Here is a 25,776-nt window from a genome sequence, read left to right on the forward strand (position 1 = left end):
TCACATCCCCTCCCTTCCTGTGGTCTTTTGATCATGCAAACTGTAAGCCTGGAAATGATCACTCTGGTCAGGGATTTTGCTCTACAAGGAATGGCACCCACGTACCCTCCACCTCTTGGGACCCTCCCCGTCCTCTAACACAGGGCTCTCAGGCAGAGTCTGCACGCAAAGTGCCGCGCGGCCCTCCAGAGGCCGCCTGCCTCGGCCGACCCTGCACCTAGCCCATCACCCTCGGGCTCGCCGCCTGCACCCCACCCCCCGCCCCCGGATCCGCCCCGGTCGGAAGCGGCGCCTGCGCAGTGCAGCCGCGAGGGCGGTCGTTGTGTCCACGCCGCCGACCGGCCCGCGAGCGCAATGGCGGAGGAGGTGAGGTGGGAAGAGGAGACCGGCGTGGGGCTGGCCCCGAACCCCCGGGCGCTCCAAGACCCCCGGCAGGCCGTCTGGGCCCCGCCTCGCCAGTGCGGCCGGTAGACGCCCAGGCCTTGCCAGAGCCCCCACTCTCCCCCTGCGCCCCCGGCCCGGCTTCGCGGGGCTCCCCTTGGGCCCTGCGCGGTGCTGGAATCAGCGGTTCTTTCGGGTCTCGGGACAGGTGAGCACCCTGATGAAGGCCACGGTCCTGATGCGTCAGCCCGGACGGGTGCAGGAGATCGTGGGTTCCCTCCGCAAGGGCGGGGGAGACCGCTTACAGGTATCGCGGGGGGCAAGGTCGGGGCGGCTGGGTCGGGTGCCGGTGGCTGGGGAGGTGGCCTGCCCTGGGCGCCTTACCGCGTTGCTGCAGAGAACGTGCAGGCAAGCCTTCAGCCTCTAGAAATAGCCAGGGACTTGAGGGCAAGCCTGTTTTGCCTTGGAGGAGAGCCCACCTGCCCGAAAACCTAGATTTCAGTATTCTCAAATTTCTTTAGACAGAAAGTACCCCACACCAGGCCTCCGGGTTTTGTTGTCCTCACTAGCCGAGGTTGGTGGGCTCCCCAAGAAGGTGCAGATGTGGAGATGAGCCAGAAGGAGGGGGCATCTTAAAGGAAACCAGGGCATTGAGATGGGTGCTATTGAAAGGGTAGAAGAGGTCCTGATTCTGCAGTCCCCATCCCCACCCTCCACGAGACTGGGTCTTCTCAGGGTTGGTACAGGTACTAACTAGAATTAGTTCTTCCTTCCCTCTCCAGTCCTTCCTGACTCCCCCAGGGCTGTGCCTGCAGGCTGGGCATGGAACTGTTTGGATTTCCGTATTCATATTGATGCAGGGCTACACTGCAAGGTGCCTGTCTAGGCATCATCTCTCTTTTGCATTTCAGGTCATTTCTGATTTTGACATGACCTTGAGCAGGTTTGCATATAATGGAAAGCGATGCCCTTCTTCTTACAGTAAGTCATACACAAGCTTGCTTTATTGGACTTGACAGGATGATGGCTTCTAAGGGACAAGTAAAAGGAGTTCTGTATTTTTGCAGATATTCTGGATAACAGCATGATCATCAGTGAGGAGTGCCGAAAAGAGGTGGGTTACTCCCTTCTTTGCTCAGAAATGGCTGGCACATGCGACGTCCAGTGGTTCTTGGTTAGGACCAAAGATTCCAGGGTCAAGACGGTAGAAGGTTAATTTTTTAAAAAAATTGTTGTTATCCTCAGGTGGACCTAGTCTTTTTGTGTGTGTGTGTGTGTGTGTGTGTGTGTGGCTTGTGTAATCGTAGGGGTTCCTGACCAGGGATTGAACAGGGCCCTTGGCAATGAAAGGGAGGAGTCCTAAACACTGGGCCACCAGGGAATTCCCAGGTGGACTTAGTCTTATACACTGAGACAGCTTTTCCTTATTGGCCAAGACATGTGATAATGGATGGTTGGACTATGCTTACTGCTAGCTATAGAATTTACAGGAGACATTTTACTGCCTCCATTTAACAGATGGGGAAACAGAGACTTGAGAGGTTTGAACAACTTACCCAAGGTCACACAGCAAGATGCAGAGCTTGGTTTTCCCATAGATCTGATTCTGTTCCCAAACTCTTTTTAACTGTATTATGCTGTTTCCTTGATAATATAAATTTTCTTGGTGCATTAGCAGTTACCAAGAAAGACTTCTGAATTAATGTCTATGTATGAAATCCCCCATTTCCATAAGATGCATACAGATAATATAAGGCGATCCCTGTAGCCTTGGAGTTCATTTTACTTTGTTCCACGTTCTTCTCATCAATGTCCTTTTTGCCAGAGCAGAGCTGTGCTAACGCTCTTTTCTCTTCTGAGCTCTTTCTTCTAAATAATTGTATCATTAATTCCACTTGATTATGAAATTCACCCAATTGTGTACTAACTAAGCAGTTTGTTGGCTGGCCATGGTTGGTCAGCTCTTCTAGTACTCTGCATGATTACTGGTTATTAGGATGGGCAGTGAATTATAGATAACCTTTCTATTTCTACACCTGTGTCTCTGGAGATGCCATTTATAGCTTAAAGTAGAGTCTGGCTCTATCACTGATCACCTTTGGGAAGTCACTCTTTTTGGTCCCTCACATCCCCCATCATAGCAACTTCCAGAGAGCTTCATCCACAGATAAAACAAAAGGTTTGGATGCCCTCTCTAGGATAAAGAAACTAGAGAAAACTAGGATTTCTGGTGTTGATGGGTTTCTGAAGAAATTCATAAAGCAAAATTTATGTAAAGAAATCTTTTTTCTTTTTAAAAATTTATATTCTGTTGAGTTCTGTTTTACTTTCAGAAGAATGTTCTCACATTCAAATAATTAAGAATCTTTAATACATTTTAGGGGCTTCCTGTCTTTGAATTTAACCCTCTTTTGGACTGATGGTCGGGGACTCCATTTGATCTCAATATTCCGAGACCATGCACGTATTAAAATTATAATTCTTCACTCTGTCCATTCCCATTTTTATTGGGCACTGTTACTAACTGAAACATGTGACACACATGATCCCTGAAGCAACCTCCCTAGAGTCTGGAGGGTCCAGGCACGTGGAAGGTGACCTTAGCCAGAGGAGGCACATGGAGATGCTCCTGGTGAGGTTGTCTACCTGACGTTGGCAGTGCAGTCGTTATCCCTGAACATACTACAGTATCCTAGCTCCACTAGAGCATGTTTTTTTTTCACCAGATCTATCTAAATTGCCCTGCTTTTAAAGATTTAAGTGCAACTCGTAGCACTTAAATCTTTAAAAGCAGGGCAGTTGGGCTTCCCTAGTGGCTCAGACAGTTAAGAATCTGCCTGCAGTGCAGCAGACCTGAGTTCGATCCCTGGGTCAGGAAGATGACCCTGGAGAAGGGAATGGCTACCCATTCCAGCATTCTTGCCTGGAGAATTCCGTGGACAGAGGAGCCTGGCAGGCTACAGTCCGTGGAGTTACCAAGAGTTGGACGTGACTGAGCAACTAACACTACTACTACTACTAAACTTGCAAAAGAAACAATTTTTGTGAAAGCAGTAGTTTGATGGGTTTGTTTTCTTTCTTTTTCTGACATAGCATTAAAATGAGTCCCAAACCACTAAAATGAAATGTGTTTTTATCCATGTGCTCCCCTGCCCCTAAGTTATCTTGCCTACTACCTGAGAAAGCATACCACATTTTAGGAAATACAGTATTAACTCAGTTCTTACTGATTAAGTACTGATGCCTGGGCTAATTTATAACAGCAACAATGGCAACAAAATTCTAGATGTTACCTCACTACAAAACCTCTTTGTATTGTTGATACCTAGACCTCATTCTTTGGGACCAGGGGTTGCGGGGGGCTGGAATGCAGAAGGATGGCCAGCTCTGAAGCTCCTGTGACTCCCTTATATGAAATTCCATCTTCTAGGTAACTGGTGACTTTTTTCTCATGCGGGACTGTAGGACTCTGCTGGGAAAAACTTGATATAGACTGATGACTTTTCTCTTCATTTTGGATGTCACAGCTCAAAGCGCTCCTTCACCATTATTACCCGATTGAGATTGACCCACACCGGACTATCAAAGAGAAGTTACCCCACATGGTAGAATGGTAAGTGCCGGTAGTAGTGAATGATGGCTTGGTCTGGCTTTGAAATCAGATGCAGGATCCCTTACTTTACTGAATGCTCAGCTGAATGCCACAGTCCCAGCTATTAGAACAGATTGTGCAGACATAGACAGGTCACTCATGGCTGCTGCTGGATGAAGTAGGGGGCTCACTGAGAGTCCTTGGAGTAAACTAGAAGCCCCTTAGTTTGGGGGAATCAGTCCTTTGGGGCAATAACCCTCCTCAGAAAAACCAGTATCACTGGACAGAGTCCCAGAGAAAAGGTTCAGAAGAACTTTGGCATCAGCAGCAACTCACCCGGCTGTGGCCTACAGCATTGCTGTCTCACCCCCCTCCTTTAGGGACAACCAGGGTCCTGCAGGAAGTGGCTCCAAGGAAGAGGATGAGGCCTTGATTGCCCATGCTTCCAAAGGAGACTCAGGCCTGTGATGGGAAAGGGCACTTTACTTAGTGGTTTGAATTTAGGGCTTTGGGGGGGGGTCTTTCTCCAGGTGGACCAAAGCACACGACCTCCTGTGTCAGCAGAAGATTCAGAAGTTTCAGATAGCCCAGGTGGTAAGAGAGTCCAACGCAATGCTCAGGTGAGCTGCCTGCTCTGGGAAACCCTTCTGCCAGACTGGAATGGGTTTGCTTACAAAGAGAGGCTGGAAAGGAGTGAAGAGGAGTTAGTTTCTGGAAGAGTCAGAAGTGACGTAGCTCCTTGAGGAGAAGGTCTTGCTGTTCCTCTCTGGACTCAGCCAGGGAATTTTCTATCCTGGGGTGTGTCTGAGGACACACACTGCTGGTAATGGATGTGGTGAAGATGCTCCATCTCCTAGAACAAACAGTGTCTTGGTAATTTTTCCCAGTGGTAAAAAGACTTATGGGGTTCCTGTGGTAACTGGTGTTCACATGGGAGTTGGCTGGCCTGGGACCCTTGATCATCAGTGACCTTCAGAGCTCAGCTCTCTCTGCTGGAGCGTTCTTTACTGGAGGAGGGATGGGGGCACGTAGAGGAAGGAGTCAGACTGGGGGGAGAGGCTAGTTTGTGGAAAGCCAGGAGAGTGGGCACGTGTAGACCGAGTAAGTGCCCGGGTAGGTTGGGGGTGCTCCCCAGTGAAGCCATCCTAGGAAAGCCACCTGGTTGTATTTTGCTCAGGCAAAATCATCTAGAAACAAACAAACAAAAAAAATGTGTTTATATGGTTTATGTGAAGCTCAGGACAGGGAAAGCAAATCAATGGTGATGTGAAGTCAAAATGGGGGCGGTGGCGTCAACTGGGAAGGGACATGAAGGAAGCTTGACCTGGTGTGTATCACACGCATGTACACATGTTGTAAGTACTAATTGAGCTAAATACTTAAGATTAGTGCACTTTACTCATTTATTCTGTGTATTTTATACCTCAATTTAAAATGTTTTAGAAATAAAAATAAAATGTTTTAGAGGGACTTAACTGGTAGTCCAGTGGTTAAGACTCCAAGCTCTCAATGTAGGAGCACAGGTTTGATCCCTGGTCAGGGAACTAAGATCTTGCATGCAGAGCAGTGCAGCCAAAAAAAAATGTTTAAAGAAAAATTTAAAAGATGTAACCCATGGAGAAGGAAATGGCAACCCACTCCAGTATTCTTGCCTGGAAAATCCCATGGACTGAGGATCCTGGTAGGTTATAGTCCATAGTGGCAAAATTCCAGTCTGTGACTTGTCATTTCACTCTTTCACTGAATAAAAATTCTCATTTAAAAAAAAAAAAAAGATGTAACCCAAATAGAAAATAAAGGGCAGTAACAGAGGCGATGCAGTTTCAGAACCATTCATCTGGTTTCAGGGATGGATACAAGACATTCTTCAACACCCTCTCGCAGAACAACATTCCCCTTTTCATCTTTTCTGCGGGCATTGGGGATGTCCTGGAAGAAATTATCCGGCAGAGGAAAGTGTTCCACCCCAACATCCACATCGTGTCTAACTACATGGAGTTTGATGAAGATGTGAGCCGCATCTTATTAGGGCAGAGGTGGAAGAGGGGTGGGGACCGCCAGCCAGTGTGCTTCATCCTGAATGTTAACCGGGATGGGAGGCAGGAGGAGGGAGGGGAAGGTATGCTGGCTTCGTTGCCCTTGGCAGCTATTTATTTATTAACATGGCTAAAGATAGTTGCTTTTGAAAGACCCATTCTTGAGTGTCTGGCTGACAGTGGGCTCTCTGCCAGGGAGGACCTAGTTTAGAGCTCAGCCAGGCCCTGTGTCACTGTCATGGGTCATGTGCCATCCTAGGTACTCAGGAGCTTGGACTTGGACTTGTTTTGCTTGAGCCAGAGGTAGGCTACACTGACTCACCCATGTTCTGACTTCTTCCCCTTAAGACCAAGGCTGGAATGTTCGTCCCTTTGACTTGTGGTTAGGGTGCGGCCCACAGCTGAGGTTAGCACACGTGTAGCCTGGGCAATGCTTGTATCCCAGCTTCTTGCTTCCACCAGAGTGGGTGATCTACGATATTTGATGGCCTCTGTTAAAACCAGGGGCTGGAAACTTTTTTTTGGAACTGCCTGGTGGTCCTGTGGTTAATTCTCAGTGCTTCCACTTCGGGGGCCTGGATTCAGTCACTGGTAGGGGAACTAAGATCTCCTAAGCCTTGTGGCATGGCCAAAAAAAAACCCAACCAAAGGGTAAAACCTTTTCCTATAAAAGAACAGATAGTAAATATCTTACTAGGATCATTCACAACTACTCTGTCACACAAAAAAGCAGCCATAGACAAGATGTAAACAGATGGGCCTATAAATTAAGTTCCAGTAGAACTTGGAGAAGGAAATGGCAACCTACTCTAACGTTCTTACCTAGAGAATTCCATGGACAGAGGAGCCTGGCGGGCTATAGTCCATGGGGTCACACAGAGTCAGATGCGACTGAACAACTAACACACACAGAACTTAATTTACAAAAGTAGTCCAAATCTGGCCCACGAACCCTAGCTTGCTGACCACTAGTCTGGACCGCAGTGACGTGTTGCCATCTGTGGCTTTCGTGGCAGACTGGAGAACTGGCCCTCGATGGGTCCCTGTAGCCCTTCTGTCTGTCTCTCATCTTGATTACTTAGGGCTTCCTAAAGGGATTCAAGGGCCAGCTCATCCACACCTACAACAAGAACAGCTCTGTGTGTGAGAACTCCGATTACTTCCAGCAGCTTCAGGGCAAAACCAACATCCTCCTGCTGGGAGACTCCATGGGGGACCTCACTATGGCTGATGGGGTTCCTGGCGTGGAGAACATTCTCAAAGTTGGCTTCCTAAATGACAAGGTAGGTATGAGACCCGGGCTCTTCATGGCTGGCTCCTTCATTCCTATTATGGGATATACACTGTGTGAAGTATTGGAGGCACAGAGGTCAGACACAAGCCATAGTCTGCTAGGAAACAAGAGATACCTAGTGGTCAGAGCTGTACGCACAGCACGGGGCATGATCTGGAGGTCAGAGCACATCATCAGAGCTCACGCTTACTGAGTGCTCACCTTGGGCCGGGAACATCAAACCAGCTAATCTGTATAGTCATACTTTGAGGTAGTGACTGTTTTACATTTTTACAAGTGTGTAAACTGAGGCAGGGGGATTAAGTAACTTGCCCAAGGTGACATAGTTTAGAAAGTGGTTGGGCTGATCACCAGTCCTAAATCTTACCTGTAAAGGCATGATTGAGATGGGGGATGTTGGTATTCAAGATGTGGGTTTATAATTTAGAGAAGGAAAACATAGAAACAGACAAGGGGTTAATGGATGAAAACAAGATCTTAAAGGGGCACAGTACGGCATCAGGCTCGGCCAGCAGGTGCTGAAGGTTTTAAAAAATTCAGTCTAATCTGCCTCATAGATTAGAGGTAACATCTGGTTTTTTGTCTCTTGATCCTTGTGACTGTCCTTTTGACACTGACCCAGGGGTTAATTGTGGCAAACTGCACCCACAACCATGTGTGTCTCCAAAGGACAGGGCCCGGTAAACCTGAACTCCTTTCGGGGAGTCGCAGCTTGAAGGTGCTCCTCCCCAGCCCCTGGTGCATAACAGCGGGCAGGGCAGAGGGCAGGGTGCTGGGGGACTCTCAGCTGTCTGCTCCCCGGGCAGGTGGAGGAGCGGCGGGAGCGCTACATGGACTCATATGACATCGTGCTGGAGAGGGACGAGACGCTGGACGTGGTCAATGGGCTGCTGCAGCACATCCTGCAACAGGGTGACTGGACAGAGATGCAGGGCTCCTGAGCGCAGGCGGGGCCCGCAGGCTGCAGTGGGGAGGGGCCTCCCCGGAAGGCCGCTCTGCTCCTCCTGTGCGTGCAGAGTCCTCCAGAGAACATTCCAGGCTGCCAGTGGCCGGGAGCCGCTGGCTCACACCCCTCCCTCCTCCTCTCCCCGGCTCCTTGGTTTTGTGTTCTCCAGCGGCTCGAGGGAGCCCTGCCAGGAGGGAGGACAGCGAAAGCTATTCCAGGCGAACTGCGGACCTACGCAGTGTTAGCACTTTAGGAATCAGCTGGTCCAGGGAATCTTTTTTTCCCAGAATTTTTTTTAACATGTGAAGCTGTTCTTCAGACAAGTCTAAGTCTAATATGTGAAACAGATCAAAAATAAAAAAAGAGAAAAGAAAAAACAGCTGATCTGATTTGGGGGTCTGGGGCGGAGCAGAGCCTGTACCTCTTGGCTCCAAGGTGCAGGAATCTCCAAGACCGTGGAACACAGTTTGAAAACCACTGAATTCGCCCAGGAGACCCTCAGCACAGCCAGGTGTGTCTGTGGGGGTTGGCGGAGGGGCGCAGGCAGGGTTGGAAGGGTCTAGTTCTGGCCTAAGATGGTTTGACTTGATTCTCATGCAGCAGTTAAACTTGAGATTCCGTGGGGTCAGCTGGATCTGGCCGGTACTGTCTGCAGAGCCCCGTCTTTATGGATTTCCTAAAGAGATCCATGTGAGTGTGGGTTTTCCCTGGTACCCCTGGCTCCTGTCCTTCTCCTCTGGGGCCACTGAAATAGATGACTTCCCAGGAGTTGAGCCTGGGGAGCTGACAGTGCTCTGGGCAGAGTCAACTTCATTCCCTCTCCCGACTGCCCAGCTGCTGGAAAGTCATGTTTATCTGCAGTTCTAAAAGGAAAGTAATGGGAGTGTTGACTGAGAGCTGGCTGCATGCTCCCAGAAGCCACAGGTGCTGTTTCATCCTCACTGTGACCGTGCAGGAGTGCAGGTCCACTTAGGAAGGACCAGTCCTTTGCCCAAAGGCTAGAGCTGGATGCTCTGGGACCAGGGAATATCAGTCACTGCAGCCGTGGGGAGCAGCTGCTCTCTCTCGGAGGGTCTTAGGTGAGAACTCTGTGCTTGTGGTTTTTGTGGGGTGTGAGTCCAGGCTGCTCATTTTCTCTCCCGTGCACCTCACCCCCTCCTTAGATGGCTAGGGTCATCTCTCGCACTGGCCAGAGTCCAGCCAAGCAGATGAGGACAGATGGCCTGACTGGTGACTGAAGCGACTCCTTCCTCGACATGAGGTTTTGTCCAGTGGCTACGACTCTGCATCCAATGCAGGGAGCCTAGGTTCAATTCCTGGTCAGGGAACTAGGTCCCACCACAGGCTGCAACTAAGAGTTCACAAGCCACAGTTAAGACCCACAGCAGTCAAAAAAAAAAAAAAGACATGAGGTTTGAACTCATTTACCTTTCTAATGAGGGGAAGACGCGTCAGGCAGATGGGAACAGCTGGCAGCCAGGAGGAGGGAGAGGTGGGAATATTGTATGAGAACTGATCTGAAAAGGAGAACCCAAACTGTGTGGTTTAATTCAATCCCTGAGCTTTGTACATCGTGTTTCACTTCAGGGACCTTGTTTTTTGTTTCCCATTGAGTTGGGGCAGTGAGACCAGGATCCTATCCCCAGGCCTGGCCCACAGGCTCCTCTCCTCTGGACACGTAGCCCTCCATGGTGAGGGCCCCAGCTGAGCCTGAGAGAGGCAGGAGGCACAGACCCGGGGACAGCGTCTTGAAGTGAAGGGCCATGGAGGCAGCCTGCTTTGGTCCCCTTCCTCTGGACGTGTGGCTCGAAGGGCCCCTCCCCCAGAAAGACTACATGCCAAGGCCTCTGGTTTAGTGTTTTATTTTGGCACAAAGGAGAAGGGGGGTCTGACAACAGTTTAGTCTTTGGAGTGTGCAGAGCTTTGCCCACCCCCCTGTCACCCCTCAGTCCCCAATGAGCCCCTCTTCCACCTTTCAGCCCTAAACCAAGGGTTTCATAGCTCTCAGATCCATCCAAGTAGGTTCCCTCATCCCCACCCCTTCATTTTTTTCTTGGCCCTTGGTCCCTGGAGAAGGCAACCTTCCTTAGGGATGAAAGGTGACCCAAAGCCCAGCTCTGATGTATAGCACCCTGGGAGCACTTTGGTCACCACCACACCGTGAAGGGGGATGGGACAGGTGAAGGTGAGGTAGGGTTGTCCCCCTGGAACCACCCCCTTTCCCTAGGAACCAGCCAGAGCTGAGGGAGGAAAGCTGGGGGTTCATGTTCTTGGGGAGATGCCAGGACAGAGGAATGCAGGCTGCAGGTGGGGGTTGAAGATGGCGAGGGTAAATACAGGTAAAGGGGAAGTTGGAAATGAATGAGTTTGGTCTTGCTCAGTGGTGACAAGGAGGGAAGGTCTGAGTGAGGGGCGGCCAACCCCCATAGTCTACCATCCCCCCGGGTGGCTTTGTAATTCCAAAACTTCTAAGGAAGGGGCTTGGGGTTGGGAGAGAAAAACCGAATAGAGGTCTGTGCTGTGGATTTTACTCTCAGGCAGTGGGAAGACCAGAGTGGTCCCCTCTGGCCACTCTCTAGATGCTTCCAGACCTCATCCCGGCAGAGGGGAGGGTGGCTGTTGGGAAGCCAGCCCACTGCCCACTGTCCCCTTCGACGTGGGCCTTTGCCTCCAGGCCCAGGCCTCTGCCCTTCAGAGTTCCTCATGGACCCGCTCCTGGTCTTCGTCCGACTTCAGCTTGAGCTCCTCGGCGGTGATCTTGCCATCCTGGTTGCGATCCTGATTCTGGAACATGTCTCCTATGGTTTTCTCAGGATCCTGGCCAGGCAGGAGGCGGCCTTTGCCCTCACTGACTTGAGCCTTGATGAAGGTGGAGAACTGCGGAGAGGGGAGAGCCAAGGGGAGTGGGGGAGAGCGTCTTGCCTGAGCAGCCGGGCTGGCCTTGGGATGGGCTCCCAGGAGGACTGAGAGGAGCTAGTGCTGCGTGGGGGGGGGTGCTGGGCATGCTTGGGGTCAGGAAGCCAGAGGAAAAGGCGGGGACAAGGGGCTTAAGGCACAGTGAGCCACTGAGGGCCAGGGGTGCAGTGGACACGTGCTGTGTTCTCGTTAGACACCACCATGCCGGGGGCTCCTGCTGGGTGACAGTGTGCAGTTAGGAGAAGGCGAGAACTCGTCACCCACCTCCTCCGCGGGGACCTCGCCATCCTTGTTAAGGTCCATGTGTTCAAACAGGTTGGCAGGAGGGTCCTCGTGCCACACAAACAGGTAGCCCGTGGGCAGCCCGTCCTCCCGGGACACCAGCTCCACCTCAAACAGCAGCACAGCACTGCCAGGGACCCCCCGGGCTGCAGGAGTGGGGAGCAGAGAAGGGGAGGGTCCGGGCCCCGCTTCACAGCCTGCCCAGCGCACACCCGGCCCACAGGCCTCAGCTGCCCGCTGGGGTTGCTGGAGAGTGGGGCAGGGCACGTTTACAGAACCACCCTACAGAACCACCCAGAAGGCTCCCCTCACTCCTCCCACCAGCCAGCAAGGCCCCAGGCGGGCAGGGGCAGAGGGGAGGAGAGTTCAGGCCAGTCTCGGCCCCTCACCTCCGCTCTCGCCGTGTGCCAGGTGCGGGGGGACCACCAGCTGCCGCCTCTCTCCCACGCACATGCCCTGCAGGCCCGTGTCCAGGCCTTCGATCACTTTGTGGGCCCCCAGAGTTGCCTCCTGAGGGGCCCCGTAGTCATGGCTAGTAGGGAGAGCAGATTCCCAGGTCAGCACTCGCCCTGGTCCCCGGCAGGCCCGGCTCCTGAGTCATTCCTGGGGCCTGGCGAGCAGAGGTAGGAGCGATCCCCTTCTCCTCCTGGCCCCGTCCTGCAGGGCAGCCCCTGCTCCCGCTGCCCTCCGCAGAGTGGAACCAGCCGCTCCCCCTACTACCTACTTCACCCTCCCTTTGCCTCTGGAGTTAGGAATTTCAGCTTCAGTGGGAACTTAGGGGGTGCTCCTAGGAGGACCCCTCCCACGCCTGGCCCATGCCCACCCACCTGCCCAGCCCTGGCCCTGCCCTGGACCCACGAGGAGAAGAGCCTGGTGCCATCCAGCAGAGAGCAGTTGTAGTGGTAGCGAACAAAGTCCCCGAGCTTGGCCGTCTCGTTGCAGGTCTCCAGGGGCCGGGACAGCGTCTTGATTTCCACTGGATCCGCAGGATTATGGAAATCGATCACGTGGACGTCAAAGATCAGCACAGCAGAGCCAGGGATCTTGTCTCCTGGGGCCAGAATGGAGGCGTGGATCAGTTGGGGTCACGGAGGGGCTTCTCCAGCTTTCCACAGAGGCCCCTGTCCTGTCCTGGGATTCTAAGCAAGGATGGGATGGGATGTTTGTCCACATGGTCAACTCTCATCATATACGCTGTAGGGGTGAGGAGGCAGGGCAGGAGGGGGAGGAGCATGCCAATTAGAAAGCCCTTTACAGGTATATCTTGCAACCTCCCAGTGACTTACTCTGCTGATCAGTGTGATTAGTTCCATTTTACCGGTGAGCACACAGGTTTCCAGCAAAGCTGGGACTCAGATCCAGGTCTGTTTGCTTCCTAGGGCTATACCACCCTCCCTCCCCAAGCTCAGAAGTGAACTGCCTTTTTCCAGTTGTGGAAGGGGAGAAGCAGGGGACTGCCCCTGGAGGAAAGGATAAAGTCCTTGCGGCAAGAGTTGGGTGGGGAACCAGTTTTTGTGATGAGAGGGGCAGAGCAGTAGCTGGAATCCCCCCACCCTTATTAGGGGTAGGTCAGGAGGAGTTGAGATGTTGGCTTGGGGAACTGTGAGCAAGCCTACCAGTCCCGTTCTCCCCGTAGGCAAGGTGGGGGGGGATGGTGATCCTCCGGCGCTCCCCCATGCACGAGCCTTGAAGGCCTTGGTCCATCCCAGGGATGATGTAACCCTGCCCCACATAGGTATTGTAGGTGTGGTTGCGGGAGTAGCTGCAATACAAGGTGGGGGGGAGCCAGCAAGGGAGTCACAGGGGCCCCACCCTGCCAGGCAGCTCCGAGCTGCCCCAGCCCCCACCATCCTCCTTAGGACCCCCTGCCTGCCCCCCAACCCCAGACCTGGAATCAAAGAGAGTGCCATCCATTAGGGACCCGTTGTAGTGGTAACGCATGAAGTCCCCAGCCACGGCTCTCCGGACGCAGCCAGGCGGCAGCTCAAGTGTCTCCAGCTGGACAGTGTCCTTTGGGTTGTGGACATCAATCAGTAGGACGTGGAAGACCAGCGAGGCCTGCGAGGGGATCACCGTCCCTGGGGGAGGGATAGGGTTGAACCATACAAGTGGAGAACAGAACGGGGCTTCTCGACTCAGGAAGGCCTATGTGAGCACCACCCCAAAAGGTGCCAACCCTGCTTTCCAGAGCCCTTTCTGCTTCTTCCTATGCTTCTTCCCTTGTGAAGCTGGAGCCCTGCTTCTTCCCCTGTGAGGCCGGAGCTGGGTTTTCCCCAAGGCCACCACCAGCCCATATGAGCCTTTGTGTAAAGCAGAATAAAGCAGAATATGGGGACTTCCCTGGTGGTCCAGTGGTTAAGAATCTGGCCACCAATGCAAGTGACACAGGTTTGATCCTTGGCCCAGGAAGAGTGCATGTGCTGCGAGGAACTAAGTCCGTGCTCCACAACTACTGAGCCTACCTGAGGCAACTAGAGAAAGACTGTGAACAGCAAGAAAGACCCAGCACACCATAAATAAATAAATAAAATTTTAAAAGAATAAAGTACTTCTCTTTTTTGGGGGGGTTATGCTCCATGGCTTGCGAGATCTTAGTTCCTCCATCAGGGATTGAACTCGGGCCCCAGTAGTGAAAGAGCCACTGGCTCATCAGGGAATTCTGATGCACCCCTTCTTAATGAGGCGATCACCCAAGGCTAGATTTCATCCCAATTTGCCTCCTTGGCTGGGTGTCCTTGTGCAGTATTCAACCTGGACAACTGTACATGGCAGCCCGCTTATAGAGAATCCCAGAGTCCCTGCCCGTCCTCACCATAGCCTTTCTCGCCATAGGCCAGGAATGGAGGGATGATGATCTTCCTTCTCTCTCCAGGACACATGCCCAGCAGCCCCTGGTCCATGCCCTTGATCAGCCAGCCAGAGCCCACGTAGGTGTCATAAGTCCCACCCCTACTGTAGCTGCAGAGAAGGAGGTAGAGGTGAGGCTGCTGTTGGTGGGAGAGGCAGGATGGCCCCGACTCCCACTGCATGCCACAATCCCCTGGATCCCGGGGCTCCTTCCAGCCCTTACCTGGTGTCGAAGGCGGTGCCATCCAGCAGCGTGCCATTGTAGTGGTAGCGCACGAAGTCACTGTCCTGGACCATCCGGGGGCAGTGGGGTGGGCGCAGCAAGGTGCTCACCTGCACGGTGTCCTCCTTGTTCCATACATCCAGCAGAACCACGTCGAAGTAGAGGGTGGCATCGGGGGGGATGAGCCCCGCTGTGAGGGTGAAGCAGCCCCCAGAGTAGGGGGTAGAGTGGAGGTCTCAGCATCCGGGCTTGGCCTTGCCCTCCACCACCCATAGGTCCCCTTCTCCTGAGTCAAGCGAGGATCCTACCCAGGCCTTTCATTGTCCTTCCTCCCACCCCAGGGGCAGGGGACCCAAACATGAGTCCCAGGCTTGTTGCTATTCAGTCTGCGCATGCAGTGCGACCTTGGAAGGTCACTCTCCCTGTCTGAGCTTCCGTTTTCTGGCCCTAGGGTCCCTGCTTCTACCTCCTGATCTCCTCCATCCCCAGGTCCGGGTCCCAGCCCTCCTCACCCACGCCGATGCTGCCATAGCCCAGGTGCGGAGGCACAATGAGGCGGCGGCGTTCATTGACACACATGCCCATGAGGCCTCGGTCCATGCCGGTGATGAGGCGCCCCACGCCCACCACGATGGCCACCAAGGTGTGGCGGTCATAGCTGGGGAGGGAGGAGACAGATGCGATGCAGTGACCTCTGCTCATGATCACATACATGCCAGGGAGACACACACACACACAATCCCCCTCCCTACTCTTCAAGCCTTCCTGTTAGGTGGGCCGCAACTCCCACCTCAACAGGGTGGGCTGTGACAAAAGCAGGTCCCCGAGGAGGCCAGAGTGGGAAGTACAGACACGAGGGGGCAGGGGGCGGTGGAGCAGGGGATTGGGGTTGGGGAGATCAGTTATCTAGCAGAAAGAAATGCTAATGCCTGGCTTTTTTGTTGTTGTTGGTTGCACCATGGGGCATGGGGACATGGGGGGATCCTAGTTCCCAGGCCAGGGATCAAACCCTTGCCCCCTGCACTGGGAGCTTGCAGTCTTAACCACAGGACAGCCAGGAAAGTCTCAAAATGCTTGGCATTTTGCATTCATTATGTTATTTAATCCTGTCCCCTGTGAAGTGGGCATTATTATTATTTTTGGCAGCACCACATGCTTTGTGGGTTCTTAGTTCCCCAACAAGGGACTGAACCCTGGCCATGGCAGTGGGGAATTTCCAAAATGGGCTTTATTGATGTCATCTTTCTTAGGAGAAAAATTGAGACTTGAGAGACCAAGTGACTTGCCCAAGGTCACACATGTGTGGTTTTTTGACCTCCACAGCCCCCATGTGGGCCACCGAACCATCAGTTCACAGAGGAAAGGAAGGGGAAGCAGAGCTGGCCAGGGATAGGAATTGGTTTTCAATTTTGAAAAGGCCTATTCTAAAATTGCCACAGCTTTTGTTTTTGGTTACAGTTTTAACTTAAAAGTTTTCCAAAATTAAGGAAGGATGAGAGATTGGCATTTTGATGGAAGGTGTCATGAGTGGTGAAAGTCTTCCAAACTCAGAACTTCATGAACTGGGCCCAGCAGAGTTCCCAGCAGGGAGGTCATTCCCCAACTCCCAACCCCTCTTCCACTCTGTGGCCACAGGCTCAGAACTGTACTTCTGGCTACTCCCCAGGCCTCATTTTGCCCACTGAGATGGTTGCATGTCTGGCCTGCTCACGTCACAGAGCCCTTATGAAAGCTTGAGCACAGCAAGAAGTTTCTACCAGTTAAACCAGAGTTCTCCCCAGAGTCAAGGCTAAGGTGTGCGGAAGCTGCTTGCAGACCATCAGGTCCTGTGTGTGAAGTTCACTTTCATTTATCATCTTGAGTCCTAACAGCAGCTTTAGGAAGTAGGGACTCATTTTTTCAGAATGCTTTTTGATATCCATTTTTCAGATGAGGGAAGTAAAGCTTAAAGAGGCAAGACTCCTTGTCCATGATTACAGTCTGGGTTTGAACTCAAGGTCTTGGTCTCAGGAGTTCGTGTTCTGCCTGGCTCCAAAGCCATGGCCCTTTTTAAAAAAATTAACTAGTTAATTATAATTTGGCTACACTGGGTCTTAGGTGCAGCATGCAGGCTGTGGCATGCGAACACTCAGTTGCAGTGGGTGGGATCTAATTCTCTGACCTGGGGTAGAACCTGGGCCCCCAGCATTGGGAGCATGGAGTCTTAGCCACTGGACCACGAGGGAAGTTCCCAGGGGCCACTAATTTCTGCAGGCTGAAGTGTGTGTTTTGGTGAAGTCTCTAAGAGGGACTGACTGACTTCTTGTGGTGTGGTGTGGCGGCTTGTGTGTGTGACCACCAGGACCCTAATTTTAACAGACTGACCTGGTGTATAGCCCTGCCCCCACTAAGAAAAATGAACTTGCTAGAGTAGACCAGAGGCTTGGATCAGACGAGAAGCCAGTCTCTCAAACCCCAAACCTGGCAAGATGGGCGGCAGCACTGACCTGGTGGAGGCAAGATGGAGGGAGAGGCGGGTGCGGGTTCAGGTGGAGAGGGAGGCATGAAAACCCTCGGAGGAGCCCAGGGTGGCCTGTGTGACTGTGTGACACGTAGACGGACAGGTCCCCACACCAATCTGTGCCCTGCACTCCCTGATCCATCCTGCTGTCTTAGAAGGCCCACCTGCTTTACCCCACTGGCCCGCTGAAAACCCCCACTCCTTTCCCCGAAAACCTCTGCTTACTCCTTCTCTAAACACACTGAAACCTGGGGCTGGAACCACAAAGAGAGTCAACGTGGATGGAAAGGTAGAGGGTCCCGGGCTGAGATCCCTGGACGATTCGCATGCAGCAGGGACCATGCCCTTCCCCCACCTCTATGAACCAGGACATCCCCTCGTTGGCTTTAAATAAAATGCCGAGTTCCTATCGATTCTCAAGCACTTTGGGGGACAGAGGAGGCTGGTGTGAAAGCAAGTGAGGTCTTTTGAGAGGCGAAAGTTTCAAACTGAGGGCAGAGATATCCGGGGAGAGGGAAGTCTAGGAGTCCTCCCACTCAGGGTCCTGTTTGGGGCTGGGGGATCGCGGTGTGAGGAGGCGCATGCAGACACAGTTTAAAGCCGGCAACAAGGGAACCCTAAGACTGAGAGATCCTGGTCCCAAGCTCGGGGAAGAGAAATGGTGAGTCTGGGGGCACCCAAGTCGTTACCTCGAGTCAAATTTCTTGCCGTCCTCGAAAGTACCGTTGTAATGGTAGCGCACAAAATCCCCCATCTGCACTTCCCGGGGACAGACCCTGGGGATGTGGTACCTCTCGATAACCACATCTTCCAGGGGGCCCCCGGCCGGGCTGGCACGGCCCAGCCCCCTCCCCACGGCCTGCACCAGCAGCAGCAGCAACTGCAGCAGGGGGAGCCGGAGGAGGGTGTGGCTCGGGGGGCCCGCACGGAGCATGGTGCCTGGAGCTGGGACGGCCGGCAGTGAGGGCGAGAGAGAGCGCGGCGGCCGCCAGACTCCTTCCCCCTCCTCCCAGAGCTGGCTCCCCCTCTTCCTGCGCTCCATCCCCACCCCCGCCCTGGCTGGTCCACGTGGAATGGGGGCTGGGGAGGTTGAGCTGGCGGGGCGGGGGCAAGAGGCGTGGAACAGGAGGAGGAGGCCCAGGCCGCTGGAGTCGGAGGAAAGCACAGCTAAGCCGTCCAGATTTGCGCCCACCCCCACCCTGGGGGCCGAGAGACCTGGGGCCTGCAGGGGTAGGGAAGTTCGGGAAAGTTGAGATCGCGGAGCCGACAGAAACAAATAAAAAAGTTCCTAGTCTTTTTTTTTTTTCCTGGAGCCCCCCGGGTCCTAAAGCCTGGCTGAGGCATTCCTTGTTTCTTTGGGAGGCAACCCCCAATTTAGGCCTCTCCAGGTGACTGGTGAGGCTCCAGAATCGGGGGCGGGGAGGCGATCTCAGTGCTCCCGAAACGAGCTGCTTTGTCCTGCAAAAGCTGGACTGCCAGAGGACTTTCTGACGTGGGGATAGGGATCGAATAGGAGGTGGTGAGAGTGGAGGGTGTGCAGGGTAAAACCAGGGATGTGCCTCCCTGTCGCGGGCTGGAGGGTACCCTTGGGGTCACTTCCTGGGGGCTGGGGGTGGGGAGTGAGCAGAAGGACCACTGTGATGGATGGAAGAGCAGGTTTCAGGGCTTGGGCAAACTAGAGGGAGGGAGGTGACACTTCCCTCAATTTCTCTATCTTAGGGCGGGGGCGGGGGGGGGGAAACGCCTTTGCGTGGGAGGGGCTTTCTGGGCTCCCCATCCCTGCCGGAAGCCTTCCGCAGACCCACACTGTCTGCCAAGGGGAGGACCCCCGAGGGCAGGAGGTCAGGGACTCAGAATAGTGTCGGCTGTCTGAAAAGAGTGGAGATCCCTCGACCCCTTGGGGGATCTGACTCAAGCTACACCCCGCCTCGCAGCCCCCACCACGCCACCGCCCCCCAGTGCCCGGCGCTAAGACCCAGCGGGCGCGCCGGCCAGGCCCGGGCCCCAGAGCCCGCCCGCCTGCCCGCCCGCGGGACCGGGACGCCTGCTCGCGGCTGGGAGAGCCGGCCGGCGCGGAGCGGGCATGGCTCGGGCGGCGTGGGGGCTGCTGTGGCTGCTGCTGGGCAGCGCCGGGGCGCAGTACGAGAAGTACAGCTTTCGGGGCTTCCCGCCGGAGGACCTGATGCCCCTGGCCACGGCCTACGGGCACGCGCTGGAGCAGTACGAGGGCGAGAGCTGGCGCGAGAGCGCGCGCTACCTCGAGGCGGCGCTGCGGCTGCACCGGCTGCTGCGGGACAGCGAGGCCTTCTGCCACGCCAACTGCAGCGGTCCCGCGCCGCCCGCCGCCGCGCCCCTGGGCCCCGCGCCCCCCGAGCCCGACGGCGGCGACGAGTGGGCCCGCGAGCTGCGGCTCTTCGGCCACGTCCTGGAGCGCGCCGCCTGCCTGCGGCGCTGCAAGCGTTCGCTGCCCGCCTTCCAGGTGCCCTACCCGCCGCGCCAGCTGCTGCGCGACTTCCAGAGCCGCCTACCCTACCAGTACCTGCACTACGCTCAGTTCAAGGTGCGCGCCGGCCGCCCCGTCGGGTCGCGAGGAGCGCGGCTCTCACCCAGCAGCCCGACCGCCGATCCCTCGCGCGCGCTCCGGGCGGCGGACTCCGGCTCTTCTGACCCGCTCGGTCCCCACCCCGCAGGCTAACCGGCTGGAGAAGGCTGTGGCCGCGGCCTACACCTTCCTCCAGAGGAACCCTAAGCATGAGCTCACCGCCAAGTATCTCAGCTATTATCGCGGGCTGCTGGACGCCGCCGACGAGCCTCTCACAGACTTGGAGGCCCAGCCCTACGAGGTGGGATGGCGGGGGTAGGACCGGCCCCCACGTAACTCCTTGAGTCCCGCGTTGCGTCTCGGCATAGCGCCGGTGGAGGAGGAGGGGGGGGGTGTTGGAATCCCCTTGACCCCCCTGCGCGTCCCCTCCCTCCAGGCGGTGTTCCTCCGGGCTGTGAAGCTCTACAACAGCGGAGATTTCCGCGGGAGCGCCGAGGACATGGAGCGGGCCCTGGCTGAGTACCTGGCTGTCTTTGCCCGCTGTCTGGCTGGCTGCGAGGGGGCCCACGAGCAGGTGGATTTCAAGGACTTCTACCCAGCCATAGCAGGTACATCCCACCCAGACCCCAGTGAGCATCCCTCACACCCACAGGGCCCAGAACTCCTGAGGCCCCTTGACACAAATATTCATTACACACGCATTTATAGAGGCCTCCTAAGTGCTTAGGGCTTCCCTGGCGGCTCAGACGGTAAAGAATCTGCCTGCAAAGCAGGACACCCGGGTTCGATCCCTAGGTTGGGAAGATCTCCTGGAGGAGGAAATGGCAACCCACTACTCCTGTATTCTTGCCTGGAGAATTCCATGGACAGAGGAGCCTGGAGGGTTTCAGTCCATGGAGTTATAAAAAGTCAGACACAACGGAGTGGCTAACACTTTCTTAAGTGCTTGGGAGGCAGACAGGCATAAGTTGTTATCCGGACCCTCAGAGCCTTCAGTTGGCTGAGAGAGGCTAACAGGACACCTGCCACCCTGGGTACAGAAGACACAGCGGGGAGTGTCCAAGGCTGGTTGTAGCGAGGAGTGACTTCCCAAAAGGATCTGGGGAGGTTGGGTCCATGGACCTTCCAGACAGAGGGCAATGTTGGTGCCAAGGTGGGAATCAGCCTAGCGGGGGTGTGTGGAAAGCAGTTTGGGGCCAGAAATACAGCTGGTCTGGGGATCCCTAAAGGTGGAGTCCATCAGCAGGGGCAGAAAGGACTGTCCTGAGCTTCTGTATTTGGGCTTTAGTCCCACCTCCAAACCTCACCTGCCATTCTTCCAGAGAGCCCTGGCTTCCTGTGGCTTTAGGGTGGCAGGTCAGCTGTGGGCGTGGTAAGTCAGCCCAGTCCACAGTAGTCTTCCTCAGCATCTCTTGTCACTTTCCTGTCTTGTGACATCAGCGGACAGAGCTGGGGTTGGCGATCATCTCTGTCATCCCCGTCTGCAGGCTGGAGCTGTTCAGCACACCAGCTCCTCACTGCTGCCTCCCCCCCACCCCCAAAGATCTCTTTGCAGAATCCCTGCAGTGTAAGGTGGACTGTGAGGCCAACTTGACCCCCAATGTGGGCGGCTACTTCGTGGAGAAGTTCGTGGCCACCATGTATCACTACCTGCAGTTTGCCTACTACAAGTGTGAGCCTCCCGGTGGGCTTGGGGTGAGGGGAAGCACTGCACTAGGAGTGAAACCGAGTCAGAATTGAGGATCCCTGGTGATGGGAGGGTGGTGGGGGCAGGTGAGAAGCTGGCAGGAAGGAACAGAGAGCCTGGGAGAACAGAGAACAGAATTCTCTGGGGAGAATTCGAGGGCCTCTTAGATGAAGGACTAGATAGTCAACAACTGCACAGCACTCAACAGTTTACAGAGCCCTGCCACATCTGTTTATCTCACTGGATCCTCTCACAATCCACCAGTAGCTGATGTTACTGGACCCATTTTTCAGATGAGGAAGCCAAGGCTCACAGAGGGCAAGAGGCCATGAGTCAGTCTCCTGGCTAATAAAAAGTAGCACCAGGGCTTAAGGCTCTCCTCATTTGAGGGAGATTTTGGCATCAGCTGAGGCTAAGAAGGTCAGTCTCCAGGGTGTCTGCAACTCAGAGATGCCAAAATTCAGACAGGCTGGAGTTGGAGAGGAAGAGCTGAAGGACAAGGGGCCAGGACACCCTTTCGGGTCCCATTGGCAAAGAGATTGGAGGCTGGGACAACAGCCTCTGATTCCCCAGTGCCTTCACTTTCCAAATGTGTGAACTTGACAGTTTACCTAACCTCTCTATGCCTCGGATTTCTTGTTTGTAATATGGGGATAACAATAACAGTGAGGCCTGAGTGAGTTACACAGGGCATCGGCTAATTGCTCAATACACTCTAGCTTGTGTTGTTATTGAGTAGGATATTCTGGGAGGCAGCTGGGGATCCAGGGGCACTGGACTAAATCGGGAGCTAGGGACGGGTTAGGTGAGGGTCATCCCTGAAGGCGGGGGACGTGCCAGGGGCCACTCCTCACTCTTGTTCTACCTGCAGTGAACGATGTGCGCCAGGCTGCCCGCAGTGCCGCCAGCTACATGCTCTTCGACCCGGAAGATAATGTCATGCAGCAGAACCTGGTATATTACCGCTTCCACAGGGCCCGCTGGGGCCTGGAGGAGGAGGACTTCCAGCCCCGGGAGGTGGGCATCGCCATGGCATTCTCAGAACCTATGATTTGATTTTTTAAAATTCCTGGCTTACTCCAATGGCAGGATCAGAAATAAAAAGAAAGAATTTGGGTTGTGGCTGGAGTCTTAGGTTCAGACCCACCAGCTGTGTGGTCCTGAGAACACTACTGATTTTTTTTTTTAATTTATTTACTTACTTATTTGGCTGCGCCGAGTCTTGGTTGTGGAATTCGGGATCTTTAGTGGTGGCATATGAACTCTTAATTGCGGCATGTGGGATCTAGTTCCCTAACCAGGGATCAAACCTGGGCCCCCTGTATGGGAAGCATGGAGTCTTAGCCACTGGACCATAGGGAAGTCCCCTATTACCAACCTTTTCTGAATCTGTTGCCTCACCTGCAAAATGGGCGTGGTCCAGCCTACCTCTTCAGCACAGCACCTGGGATGTGGGAGGTAAAAAGTATCTGTCTGTCCCTGCCTGTTACCTCGCCACCCTCCCCACCCTCACTGCTCGCCTTTGCCCTTCTTCCCCAGGGACCTCCTAACCTGAACCACCTGAGGAAACCCCTTGGGAGTCTGGGCATGACTTGCAAAAGTACCTCTCGGTTTCCTTGTCAGTGGCAGACATTGCTAATCGATTGAGGCGCTCTTTCTCACTGAGCCCTCAGAATCCTTCTTAACCCAGCATCAAGCAACTGCAGTTTTTTGATCAACATGTAAACTGACACCCATTTCCTGCTCTGGAGCTGGAAAAGGACCAGAGGACTCAGAGTCTAGGAGCTCTGGCTCCTCCACCATCTGGCAGCAGGAGGCCTGGCTCACCTGTTTTTCTTCCCTCCTCCCAGGAGGCCAGACTCTACCACAACCAGACAGCTGAGCTTCGAGAGCTGCTAGACTTCGCACATATGTACCTGCAGTCAGATGATGAGGTAAGGTGGCCTTTGCCCTACAGGCCTGGTGGGCCGCTGTGCCAAAGCTCAGCCACAGCTCCTGGCAGTCAGCTGTTGTGAGGCAGGGGCATTTCACCTGTGCCTTATTTATACCTGCCCTTCTCTCCCTGCTCCATGTTCTCATGCCCCACTTCTCTACATGTCTGAATCTTGCTTCTCCTGGACCCAGGTCTGATGGTGCCTCCTCCAGGAAGCCCTCGCTGCATGTCCTGGCTCTGTCTTCTGGGTTTGCTGTGGCCATTCTAGCCCTCTATGCCTCCCTGGACCAGAGTTATTTGCAGCCCTCATTCCCAGTCTTCCCACAGCACCCGGCACATGGCTGGTTCTCAGAAACTGAATCTGAGTGAACCACTGAATGAATGAATGAACACAGTACACCAGGAAGGAAAGACCCCCAATGTGTTATCACATTGATTCTAAATGAGGGTTTGAGAGTCTGAATCCTGAGACGTTGCTGCCCAGTACTTATTCATCCATCCTCTCCACTGTTCATGTACCCATGCCCCCCACCCCTCATCAAACAGAGGGCTGGGTCTGCACTGTGAGTCCCCAGGCTTTGGTGCTCACCAGACTTGACTCCACCACATCCTAGTTGGGCAGCCTCCAGGCCAGGCTTAAGTAGCCTTCAAACTTCCATTTCTTCATCCATTGAATGGGGAGAATAATGCCCGTCTCATACCGTTGTGGTGAGAATTAAATGAGATCCAGGATGTGAGGCATTTAGTGTACAGCTGGCACGTGGTAGGTGCTCAGGGGCTAGTAGCCATTTTGATTACTGTTATTTATTGTCTGCTGTTTGCCAGACTTTGTGACTGGGGCTGAAAGGCATAGCCCCTCGCCTAAGCAGCTCAGTTAGTGTAGTGCAATGAGACAGGTCAGCTTGGGACCCTGGATGCTCGGGGCGCTCCCAACCCAGCATCAGCAGCAAGGGCCACATCCTGGAGCTGATGCCTGGTGTTGGAGGGGGGGAGTAAAGGCGTTCCTGGCTTCAAAACAGCTTGAGCAGACAGTATTCACAGACAAGCAGTACTGCCCAAGTGTTTATGCTTAAAAGGTGGGCTGTGGAGAGGGAGATGCTTCCATTAACCCTGAAGCTGTGCCGGTGGAGCTCATGCATCAGTTCAGGGAGGGGGCAGCTTGGGATCAGGACTTTGGGAGAAACCCTCAAGTCATTCCTGTGTGAGATCTTGAGTGAAGCTGGGAAGGGGGGGTTTGGGACTGAGACGGGACGGGAGGGCCCCTTGGCTAGGAAGGGAGCTGATCTGGGTTTGTGCCTGTTGTGACCTGGTTTCTCCACCCATCCTGGGCTGCTCTAGATGGAGCTGGAGGAGACAGAACCACCCATGGAACCTGAGAAGCCCCCATCTGATGCCGAGTTTGAAGGGGAGGGTGACTACGAGGAGAGCATCTATGCTGACTGGTGGCAGGAGCCAGATGCCAAGGGCGACGAGGCTGAGGCTGGTCAGTGACTAGTCCTGGTGGACGGGTAGGGGTGCAGCCTGGGCTGGAGGTGAGGGACAGAAGGCTCTGAGCACTGGACTGCAGAGGGTGCTGGCACTCCTTCTTTGGGGGCTTCCGGCCTGTTAGCAACCCCTGTCCCACCTGGTTGAGGGGTGGGGGAGCATCCTTCCTGGAGCAGGAACCAGCTGAGACCTGCTCCCGGGGACCCTCTCTCCTGCCTGCACTACCTTTCCCCAGGACAGCACCCAGATGCCTGTTGACGATGGAAGGCTAACCCCAATGCCCTCTCCTTTCGTTTTCAGAGCCAGAGCCTGAATTACCATGAGAAGAGGCCCCCCTCAAGAGCTTGGGAAGCCTGGGTCCAACAAGAACTATTTATTAAACATGTAAAATGGACAGAGCTGACCAGGCCCCATCCTGTCCCACCTGTGAGCACTGCTCCCCAGACCCCTCCTGCCTCCTCTCTGGGTCTCTGGACCACAGGATGGTGGTGCTGCAGCTGCTGAAGGCCTGCCCTCCTCCCAGTGTCCTCCCCACCCAGTGGGGACAGTCTCCTGGAGAAGATTCCAGCTCTCCCGAGTTGGGTCTCAGCCTGAACTGCACACACAGCAGAGGGGCAACTGGCATCAAGAAGAGCACTGGACCAGGAGTCCCGCGGTTGGTTCCTGGCACACTGGCAGAGGGTGCTCAATAAACATTTCTTGTTGAATGAATCACAGAATTAGGGTCCAGACTTCACTGGGCGGAGTGGTAACGGTGCAGGTCCTTCCCTCCCCCCTCTGCACCCATCTCACCTCATCAATAAACGTGGAGACAGGTGAGGGGCCATAATTTGGCCTCTATGGACTCTGGGTGTTTTGTGACTGCTAGGAGCATCCGCCTGCGACTGCAATCTGCCGCTAGGGGGCGTAAGGATGAAGTTCTGCGTGAGTCCTGGGAAGATGCCCGTTTCAGATATCTAAGGTGGGATGTCTGCTATTTTCCTAGTTCAGCATCACTTCCCTCAGGGAGTATGGGGAAGGGGCCAAGGACATTTACTTCCGGTTTTTACTTTCCAAGCTTTTACTGACCCAGGTTCCTTAGAGCTAGAGCAAGCATGCCCTGTCCTGCCCTC

The 25,776-nt window shown here is 54.4% G+C and overlaps 3 protein-coding genes across 5 annotated transcripts; 2 read left to right on the top strand and 1 right to left on the bottom strand.

The window, feature by feature from the left end:
• The first annotated feature begins 301 nt into the window (after nucleotides 1-301).
• Nucleotides 302-8,626, top strand: NT5C3B (5'-nucleotidase, cytosolic IIIB). 2 transcript variants are annotated; one of them, XM_043468844.1, is made up of 9 exons: nucleotides 302-366; nucleotides 590-688; nucleotides 1,293-1,362; nucleotides 1,449-1,495; nucleotides 3,909-3,994; nucleotides 4,504-4,593; nucleotides 5,821-5,983; nucleotides 7,092-7,292; nucleotides 8,110-8,626. In XM_043468844.1, exons 1-9 carry the CDS (start codon nucleotides 355-357, stop codon nucleotides 8,242-8,244), a joined length of 903 nt encoding a protein of 300 aa, XP_043324779.1. In that variant the 5' UTR covers nucleotides 302-354; the 3' UTR covers nucleotides 8,245-8,626. The 2 variants fall into 2 exon arrangements, with proteins under 2 accessions (XP_043324779.1, XP_043324785.1); XM_043468850.1 differs by lacking the exon at nucleotides 4,504-4,593 and having other exon boundaries at nucleotides 306-366.
• Nucleotides 8,627-10,095: 1,469 nt separating this feature from the next.
• Nucleotides 10,096-18,037, bottom strand: FKBP10 (FKBP prolyl isomerase 10). The gene is made up of 10 exons (XM_043468862.1): nucleotides 17,707-18,037; nucleotides 15,030-15,175; nucleotides 14,518-14,707; nucleotides 14,260-14,405; nucleotides 13,336-13,525; nucleotides 13,064-13,209; nucleotides 12,306-12,498; nucleotides 11,837-11,979; nucleotides 11,430-11,593; nucleotides 10,096-11,126 (listed from the first exon to the last, which is right to left on the bottom strand). The coding sequence occupies exons 1-10, from the start codon at nucleotides 17,949-17,951 to the stop codon at nucleotides 10,941-10,943; spliced, it is 1,749 nt and encodes a 582-aa protein (XP_043324797.1). The 5' UTR covers nucleotides 17,952-18,037; the 3' UTR covers nucleotides 10,096-10,940.
• Nucleotides 18,038-18,788: 751 nt separating this feature from the next.
• P3H4 (prolyl 3-hydroxylase family member 4 (inactive)) lies at nucleotides 18,789-25,375 on the top strand. Of its 2 annotated transcripts, none has more exons than XM_043468885.1 (8): nucleotides 18,789-19,577; nucleotides 19,708-19,860; nucleotides 19,996-20,167; nucleotides 21,103-21,231; nucleotides 22,118-22,200; nucleotides 23,097-23,180; nucleotides 24,518-24,662; nucleotides 24,965-25,375. In XM_043468885.1, the coding sequence occupies exons 1-8, from the start codon at nucleotides 19,101-19,103 to the stop codon at nucleotides 24,985-24,987; spliced, it is 1,266 nt and encodes a 421-aa protein (XP_043324820.1). In that variant the 5' UTR covers nucleotides 18,789-19,100; the 3' UTR covers nucleotides 24,988-25,375. The 2 variants fall into 2 exon arrangements, with proteins under 2 accessions (XP_043324820.1, XP_043324810.1); XM_043468875.1 differs by having other exon boundaries at nucleotides 18,794-19,577; nucleotides 22,118-22,263.
• The last annotated feature ends 401 nt before the right edge of the window (nucleotides 25,376-25,776 follow it).

The sequence above is a fragment of the Cervus canadensis genome, chromosome 1 (assembly GCF_019320065.1).
Source record: "Cervus canadensis isolate Bull #8, Minnesota chromosome 1, ASM1932006v1, whole genome shotgun sequence".
Classification (NCBI taxonomy): domain Eukaryota; kingdom Metazoa; phylum Chordata; class Mammalia; order Artiodactyla; family Cervidae; genus Cervus; species Cervus canadensis.

Bases quoted from the DNA above. Each gene is read 5' to 3' on its own strand.
- P3H4 (XM_043468875.1), top strand. From the start codon at position 19,101: ATGGCTCGGGCGGCGTGGGGGCTGCTGTGGCTGCTGCTGGGCAGCGCC. The intron at 19,861-19,995 runs GTGGGATGGCGG...CCCTCCCTCCAG, and splicing joins TGGAGGCCCAGCCCTACGAG to GCGGTGTTCCTCCGGGCTGT. The intron at 24,663-24,964 runs GTCAGTGACTAG...TTTCGTTTTCAG, and splicing joins GGGCGACGAGGCTGAGGCTG to AGCCAGAGCCTGAATTACCA.
- FKBP10 (XM_043468862.1), bottom strand. From the start codon at position 17,951: ATGCTCCGTGCGGGCCCCCCGAGCCACACCCTCCTCCGGCTCCCCCTG. The intron at 13,210-13,335 runs GTCTGGGGTTGG...CTTGTATTGCAG, and splicing joins GGCACTCTCTTTGATTCCAG to CTACTCCCGCAACCACACCT. The intron at 12,499-13,063 runs GTAGGCTTGCTC...TTCTGGCCCCAG, and splicing joins CTACGGGGAGAACGGGACTG to GAGACAAGATCCCTGGCTCT.
- NT5C3B (XM_043468844.1), top strand. The intron at 689-1,292 runs GTATCGCGGGGG...TTTGCATTTCAG, and splicing joins GCGGGGGAGACCGCTTACAG to GTCATTTCTGATTTTGACAT. The intron at 1,496-3,908 runs GTGGGTTACTCC...TGGATGTCACAG, and splicing joins GTGAGGAGTGCCGAAAAGAG to CTCAAAGCGCTCCTTCACCA.